At 51.3% G+C, this 8,796-nt stretch overlaps 1 protein-coding gene across 1 annotated transcript; it reads right to left on the bottom strand.

Moving 5' to 3' along the window:
• Positions 1–200: 200 nt before the first annotated feature.
• On the bottom strand, positions 201–8,222 carry RPL31 (ribosomal protein L31). The gene is made up of 5 exons (XM_040422852.1): positions 8,085–8,222; positions 7,792–7,900; positions 4,022–4,147; positions 1,373–1,485; positions 201–275 (listed from the first exon to the last, which is right to left on the bottom strand). The coding sequence occupies exons 2-5, from the start codon at positions 7,896–7,898 to the stop codon at positions 244–246; spliced, it is 378 nt and encodes a 125-aa protein (XP_040278786.1). The 5' UTR covers positions 7,899–7,900; positions 8,085–8,222; the 3' UTR covers positions 201–243.
• Positions 8,223–8,796: the final 574 nt, after the last annotated feature.

Here is an 8,796-nt window from a genome sequence, read left to right as displayed (position 1 = left end):
GTCACCCATTTTCTCCTGAACACTGCAACACCCATCATGTCACAGGAACGAGCCGTCCCATTGAAGTGACTTACAGCTGCTCCCCGCTGTGGACGGGCGCGGCGTCTCTGCGGACAGCGGTCATCAATAATAATAACTCGGACAACCCCTTTAGGGGGAAATGCTATGAAGTAGCAGAACACAGACACACGCGGCTGACGGACGGTTTTATATATTTTTTTATTTCAACAATGAAGAGACGGCCTAGTTTTCATCAACGTTGACCGTCTGGAGACCTGGAAACAAACAGACGAGGGATTATTCACAGCGACCACATTCTGCATGGGCAATAAGGCAATGAAAACTACTAGGTAAACCTAATCCACGACTCTTGTGCGGCACACGCCGACCTCCACGTGGACACTGGACAGACGTGGACTTGCTTTGTCATCTGGTGAGGCCGCATCTAGACAAGGGTCTCGCCCTGAGATCGCCATTAACAGGAATGGCGACCACCATACAAATCTCTGCACAATCTCCTGTGTTGAGACTCTCTAACAACTCCATGAATGCTATTATTTTCCCTTGTAACCATGTTTATAAGGGAAAACAACAATGATCGGGTCTCCATCCCGATTGTCTCCTAGCAACCCTGCGTGAAAATCGCACCGCATCTGCTTGCGATTTTCACGCAGCCCCATTCATTTCTATGGGGCCTGCGTTCCGTGAAAAACACACAAAGAGGAGCATGCTGCGATTTTCACGCAACGCACAAGTGATGCGTGAAAATCACCGCTCGTGTGCACAGCCCCATTGAAATGAATGGGTCGGGATTCAGTGCGGGTGCAATGCGTTCAACTCACGCATCGCATCCGCACAGAATACTCGCCCGTGTGAAAGGGGCCTAAGACTTTCAAAAAGTACTTTCTACCTTCTCCTCTAGAGCATAACAGATAGCACTAGTTACGGCAGGAATGACCCTGTAGAGGAGGGTCTTTACTTGTATTCGTATCCCACTCACTAGTGTCCAAGATAAACCTATGTTATCTATGTATAAGGAAAACGCACGCAGCACCAGTAGGAGCAGCACCAGTTCACAACACCCTGTATGAACAAATAAAATAAAAAAAATTTCCCCCAGAGAGTTTGCTTAGATTTAAAAAAATGTTGCCGACTTTCTACAGCATTTTTTTGGCTGTGCATACAGAGGTCTGCTCCCCCTGCTCTATAGCATGCTGCCAGCAGGTACAGTCACATTTTATGGTAACAGGTTCCCTTTAAGACTGTATTACGCTCCTGGTCTACAGATGAGAACCGCCAGGTGATGAAACCTGCTGCATGGGTGCAACGAGAGCGCGAATACGGTGTCAAACAGCTTCCAGTGGTTCAGTACCTTTGTATGTTGTGACTGGCACATATGTGACCAGCGTGTACAGCTTGTTGGGAGAATCTTCATCCTCATTACGCTTCCTGGACAAACGCACACGAATACGGTAAGGTACATTCCTATAAAAAAAAAAAAATAAAAAAAAAGGAAAAATTTATAATGTATAATTCTATATTTCTTTTTCCAGGAGAACCACTGTAACTTGGGAAAACCAAAGCTTCTTCAGGACAAAAAGCACAATGTCATTTTTAAAAACTGTAAAAGTGTACAGGTTGAATACAGTCCGTGCAGCTCCGGAGAACGGGAGGGGGACTACGGACAGCGACGCACAGACTGATGGCGTCCGCATGTACGTGTGTATATATCTCTGTATCCACAGCACCACAGATGGACAGTAAAAACGCCAGTTAAAGGGCCTGAACAGTTGAACCGTATATAGGGACATGCATGTTGCAGGTGGCACCTAGTGCAGTATTATTTATGGAGATAAAGGGACACTTAGCTGATAGTCCAATGGGGTATCTGGACAGAGGCGGTCTTCTTGAAACCCACCTTTAACTCTTTAAAGGGGTCGTCTCCCCTTGCAGTAGGAGCACCGCCTGGATCTTTAGCGGTGCACGCTCAGTTTATTCTGGGGTCCCACAGCTTTCCTGTGCCGCGCTCGCTCCCCTGGCCGAGGGCGCACTATATTACACAGTTAAAAGCGGTCCTCTATCACAGCCTAGATTCCGGACACGTGGCCGTCTGTTCACCCCCATGTTCAGCACATAGGAGGCGGCCGGGGCGCACGTGCAGGTACAAGAGCTCGCTCCCCTGAACCCCGACGCTGTACCTCCCAGTGAGCAGACGCGGCCACCGCTGCTAGATTGCAGGGGTGGCCGTAACCCCTGACAACGGGCATGCTCTAAAGGGCTACAAGATGAGGATCATCAAGGAGAGGAGGTCGCTCTGAAGCACAGAGTATATTAGTAAGTTGTTTATTATGGGGTTATATTGAACATAACTATCGTTGTTCCAAGTGAGACAACCCCTTTAAGGACCAGCCTAATTTTAAATGGCAGTTTATTTTGCGGACCCATTGAAGTGAATAGTTATGCATAAGGTCCGCAAAAAAACAAAAACAAAAAACGGACATGGAAAGAAAATACATTCATGTGCATGAGCCCCTAGGATGATTTTTGGATGCGGTGATGGGGAACACCTGACGTCGGGCTCGCCGGTGTCTTATTGCTGCAGATCCCATAGTTTTGGAGACTGTAATCCAGGATCCATTTTACGCCCAAATCTCTGCTGCTTAATGGGAGTCTTATCTGCAGTACTACATGAGCGGAGTGTCTGGATTGTGTAAAATACTGGAGAACAGGGAGGCTGGTCAGAACTGCCGCCGCCACCACTCTATTCCTTCCTATGGGAGCGCTGCAGATAGCCGAGCGCTGCACTCCATGTCCGGCACTGTGGTGTGCATTTCCGACCAGCTGTGCGTTTCAGGGGGGGGGGCTCCACCTGGTTTGGGGCCCCTGTTCTCATGATGCTACCACTGGGAGCCCCACTAATCTAACAGTTATCCCCAATACTTTGGATAGGGTATAACTTTTTGTAACCAGAACATCCCTTTAATTCAGCCGACAGATTCACCCATCTGTCCTAGGACACCATCCAAGCTGCGTGGGGCAAAACTGGACAATACGCTCGGCAAGGTAAGGGTGTGTTCACATTTGTGGCAGATTCCCTTATAACGCTGAACACAATAGCCCAGTATGCAGCGCTAGTATCCCGGGTGAGATGATGGCCGCAGCGTGAGGATCAAGCCCTGGGATGAAACAAATACGACCATAGATATGAACGGCGCTAAGTACTCAGTACACAGGGGAAGTTTTATTACTGATTGATAGCATGCTCTGTGTAAGTCTGTATACATACATAGATGTCAGTCACTGATAGCTGTACACAGGGAGGTATCAGTGATAGTATTCTCTGTGTAAGTGTGTATACAGAGGTAGATGTCAGTCACTGATAGCTGTACACAGGGAGGTATCAGTGATAGCATTCTCTGTGTAAGTCTGTGTAAGTCTGTATACAGAGGTAGATGTCAGTCACTGATAGCTGTACACAGGGAGGTATCAGTGATAGTATTCTCTGTGTAAGTGTGTATACAGAGGTAGATGTCAGTCACTGATAGCTGTACACAGGGAGGTATCAGTGATAGCATTCTCTGTGTAAGTGTGTATACAGAGGTAGATGTCAGTCACTGATAGCTGTACACAGGGAGGTATCAGTGATAGTAGTCTCTGTGTAAGTGTGTATACATACATAGCTGTCAGTCACTGATAGATGTATACACTAGGTATTATCAGTGATGGCATTCTCTGTGTAAGTCTGTATACAGAGGTAGATGTCAGTCGCCAAATATCTCCTCTGTGTACAGGGAGCTTTTCATGCGGGAGGTCTTTCCGACTTAGGCCCCTTGCAGACAAGTGTGTGTCATGCGGAGAGCGCTGCCCTGCCTGACCTCCCAGCGCTGACGGGGTCCCATAGCATTATATTGATTTATGATGCCATGTAACCCTTACAGTTCTGGAATGTATTAGATGACACTGACATAAGGCTGCCATGTACTGTTGTAGGAGCAATACTGTGCTTCACATAAAGCCTCACCTGATGCCTTTGGCCCACACGGCTTTGTTCAGTCTTGTGTCGATACGTACGTCAGGAGTACGCATTTCTTTTATTGCAAATTTACGGATTTCCTTAAGAGCACGGGGAGCACGCTTTTTGAAGCCACTAAAAAGGAAAAGGAACAGCATGAGTCATGGAGAACGGCGCCCAAATCAATGTGCTTGGTAGAGACCTTAAAGAAATGGAAGTTCAAATGGTATTTACTAGGATGGATGGAAAAATGCCCTGCCAGCTAGGGGTGCACATACAGAGCGCACACTGCCAGCTAGGGGTGCACATACAGAGCGCACACTGCCAGCTAGGGGTGCACATACAGAGCGCACACTGCCAGCTAGGGGTGCACATACAGAGCGCACACTGCCAGCTAGGGGTGCACATACAGAGCGCACACTGCCAGCTAGGGGTGCACATACAGAGCGCACACTGCCAGCTAGGGGTGCACATACAGAGCGCACACTGCCAGCTAGGGGTGCACATACAGAGCGCACACCGCCAGCTAGGGGTGCACATACAGAGCGCACACCGCCAGCTAGGGGTGCACATACAGAGCGCACACCGCCAGCTAGGGGTGCACATACAGAGCGCACACCGCCAGCTAGGGGTGCACATACAGAGCGCACACCGCCAGCTAGGGGTGCACATACAGAGCGCACACCGCCAGCTAGGGGTGCACATACAGACCGCACACTGCCAGCTAGGGGTGCACATACAGAGCGCACACTGCCAGCTAGGGGTGCACATACAGAGCGCACACTGCCAGCTAGGGGTGCACATACAGACCGCACACTGCCAGCTAGGGGTGCACATACAGACCTCACCCCCGATTATACTGACTTCTATATGGACGCCACCAATATACCAGCACAAAAGAGGATCTCCAGCCAGAATGTAAAACTGGTCATACACCAGTAAGGCTTTATTCACATCGTATATGCCAAGACTGGTACATCAAACGGGTGCCATACAGAAGCATAGGTCACTCGCGGGTCCCACTGTAAAAAGAGGGTGTGCGTTTCATTTCTGGCACCGACAACACTGTTCAGACCGATGCCTACAAGTAACCGGCTGCAATCCCTTCGGACACATTCAGCACGTTTCCCGGGATACACACTATATGATGACAGCCCATCGCCCAGTACTCTAGTACTACTATTACTACTAGTCTATTACTACTATGTGGCCGCACACAGCGGGACGTTCAGCCATATTTGTTGTTACTTTTTAATTAATAGAAATGGATGGAAAATACAGGTGAGACGCACTAAGCTTCTATGCCATTTGTCTGAAGTAGGAAAGACAAACACCTGCCTTACAACTTTTGTAAAAAAATAAAAGGGTGAAGCATGGGAGGGACACACTGACCAATATGGCGCACATTACACCCGTCATCTACCCCCACTTCTGGCACCGCTACCGTTGTATCAGTAACCACATTTCACCATTCACTTCTCCAGTAAGAACTAACATGGCCGCACGTCCTGATGTCAGACCTTACAGAACAGGCCACGTACAACAGCTCTGGCGTCTTTCATGGATGGTCCGACACCTTAGATCAGGGATGGCCAACCTGAGGCCCTCCAGATGTTGCAAAACTACAACTCCCATCATGCCTGGACAGTCTACAGCTATCAGCCTACAGCAGGGCATGGTGGGAGTTGTAGTTTTACAACAGCTGGAGAGCCGCAGGTCGGCCATCCCTGCCTTAGATGAACACTCACCACCCAGGGTGCCACTCGTTCATCAAACCTCATTGACGAGGCTCAAGATGTTCAAGTTTCAATTCCCATAAGATCAGGATTCGGTCAATGAGTTGGGAGGTCTAGGATGGTGTCGGCTCATTCACACTGACGTGTATGGACCCTTCATGGGTTTGTATTATTTGAGATAAATACCCGTACCTGGGGGGTATCCCTCGCTGATGCTGCCACCCTGCCTGGTTTTTTTAAATATCGCTCCTGCGCCCCCCGCAGATTTCATACTCAGTATGTAAATTCTGAGCATCGGTACAGGGAGGAGGAGACACCAGGGTTTCCCAGAGGGTGTCCTTCTCCCTGGCTGTGCCGCGAGCCAATCACAGCAGGGAGAAGGAGACACCCTCCGGGAAACCCTGGTGTCTCCTCCTCCCTGTACCGATGCTCAGTATTAGGGCACTTTCACACTAGCGTTTTTCTTTTCCGGCATCGAGTTCCGTCCTAGGGGCTCAATACCGAAAAAAAAACTGATCAGTTTTATCCTAATGCATTCTGAATAGAGAGCGATCCGTTCAGGATGCATCAGTTCAGTCCCTCTTACGTTTTTTTGGACGGAGAAAATACCGCAGCATCAATGCAGTTTTCTCTCCGGCCAAAAATACTGAACACTTGCCGGATCCGGCATTAAGTGTTTTGGCAAAACAGATCCGGCTTTTTAGTCTGCACATGAGAGGACCTTCAAAAAAGGTAAAAAATAAATAAAAAATTAATACCAGATCCGTTTTTCCGGATGACAGCGGAGAAATGGATCTGGTATTTCAATGCATTTGTCAGACGGATCTGTCTGACAAATACCATCAGTTTGCGTATGGATTGCTGAAATCCTCTGCCGCAAGTGTGGGTGATCGGCGGCACCTTTACACCGGCAGATCATTGCCAACGTGGTTCCTATGAATGCCCGTTAGCGATTATCTGGCGGATTCTCGGCTCCTGAAAAGCGCCCTTTACTGTATAGGCCAGAGATCAGCAACCCTCTGCTCTCCAGCTGTTGTGAAACTACAACTCCCAGCATGCTTCATTCACTTCCATGGGAGTTCCAAGAACAGCCAAGCAAGTGTGCATGCTGGGAGTTGTAGTGTTACCACAGCTGGAGAGCAGAAGGTTGCTGATCCCTGGTATAGACAATGCTTCCTTATAAGTTACTGGTCTCTGGTCCTACATATATAATGGGCGTACGAACACCCAGCCTCTACACGCAGAGACCCCCCCAACCTCTACACGCAGAGACCCCCCCAACCTCTACACGCAGAGACCCCCCCAACCTCTACACGCAGAGACCCCCCCCCCCCCCCAACCTCTACACGCAGAGACCCCCCCCCCCCCCCCTACACCACTCTACAGCCGGGGCAGCCCTGCTACACCACTCTACAGCCGGGGCAGCCCTGCTACACCACTCTACAGCCGGGGCAGCCCTGCTACACCACTCTACAGCCGGGGCAGCCCTGCTACACCACTCTACAGCCGGGGCAGCCCTGCTACACCACTCTACAGCCGGGGCAGCCCTGCTACACCACTCTACAGCCGGGGCAGCCCTGCTACACCACTCTACAGCCGGGGCAGCCCTGCTACACCACTCTACAGCCGGGGCAGCCCTGCTACACCACTCTACAGCCGGGGCAGCCCTGCTACACCACTCTACAGCCGGGGCAGCCCTGCTACACCACTCTACAGCCGGGGCAGCCCTGCTACACCACTCTACAGCCGGGGCAGCCCTGCTACATCACTCTACAGCCGGGGCAGCTCTGCTACATCACTCTACAGCCGGGGCAGCCCTGCTACATCACTCTACAGCCGGGGCAGCCCTGCTACATCACTCTACAGCCGGGGCAGCCCTGCTACATCACTCTACAGCCGGGGCAGCTCTGCTACATCACTCTACAGCCGGGGCAGCCCTGCTACATCACTCTACAGCCGGGGCAGCTCTGCTACATCACTCTACAGCCGGGGCAGCTCTGCTACATCACTCTACAGCCGGGGCAGCTCTGCTACATCACTTACATGCCGTGGATCCGCTTGTGAATGTTGATGGTGTACTCCCTGGTCACCACCTCGTTGATGGCGGAGCGCCCCTTCTTCTTCTCGCCGCCCTTCTTTGCAGGAGCCATCCCTGTGGACACAAGCACAGCGGGTCAGTGGTTATAGGGCCACCTCATGCCCTCGGGCCCCGGCACATCAGTGGGGACACAAGGATTCACCCCCGGACCGACTGCCGGGGCGCCGAGGCTGGGGGGCGCTCAGGGGCAGCGGATGGAGACAGATGGCGGTGAGGAGATCCCCGGGCCCGTACTCACTCGTCTAGGGACAATGTCGGAAAGGAAGGAGAAAGGGATTGTGGGAGAAATGACTAAAGGGGGGGCGGGGTTTAGAGGTCGGTTTCCGGTAGTCAGTCTGTCAGCTGCACAGGAGGTGCGGGCACTGTCTGCAGGCGGCGGACGGGGGGAGCGGTCAGAGGCGGCAGCGGACTGTCACTGCCACTCACTGAATCTGCAAGGAAGGAAGGAAGGAGAGCTGCTGCTGCTGCTGCTCTCTTAGGAGAAAAGACCTTTGATGACATCATCACCACGTGACCAGTGACCTATCTCTATTACTGGTCACATGGCTATGAGGTAATGAAAGGTCCTTCCTCTCTACAAGGAGCGCGGCTGCTGCTGCAGGAGAAGGCTTTTACTATACTCTGTAAGGACCTCCTGACGTCACAATATCACGTGGCATCCCTTGGTCACGTGGGTCGGCAGCCAGTGCGCTCTGCCAGCACAGACTCCGGTCCACAGTTTGGGGGGGCTGCTGTGTGGGATTATATACTGGGGGGGCTGCTGTGTGAGATTATATACTGGGGGGCTGCTGTGTGGGATTATATACTGGGGGGCTGCTGTGTGAGATTATATACTGGGGGGCTGCTGTGTGAGATTATATACTGGGGGGGCTGCTGTGTGAGATTATATACTGGGGAGGGGGCTGCTGTGTGAGATTATATACTGGGGAGGGGGCTGCTGTGTGAGATTA

This window comes from Bufo bufo, chromosome 3, assembly GCF_905171765.1.
Source record: "Bufo bufo chromosome 3, aBufBuf1.1, whole genome shotgun sequence".
Classification (NCBI taxonomy): Eukaryota; Metazoa; Chordata; class Amphibia; order Anura; family Bufonidae; genus Bufo; species Bufo bufo.
This window is presented reverse-complemented; position numbering and strand designations above follow the sequence as displayed.

Excerpts from the sequence above, each read along its gene's own strand:
- RPL31 (XM_040422852.1), bottom strand. The coding sequence starts at position 7,898 with ATGGCTCCTGCAAAGAAGGGCGGCGAGAAGAAGAAGGGGCGCTCCGCC. Across the intron at positions 4,148-7,791 it reads CACAAGCGGATCCACGGCAT|TGGCTTCAAAAAGCGTGCTC; the intron begins GTAAGTGATGTA and ends TTTCCTTTTTAG. Across the intron at positions 276-1,372 it reads GCCAGTCACAACATACAAAG|GTCTCCAGACGGTCAACGTT; the intron begins GTACTGAACCAC and ends GTTTGTTTCCAG.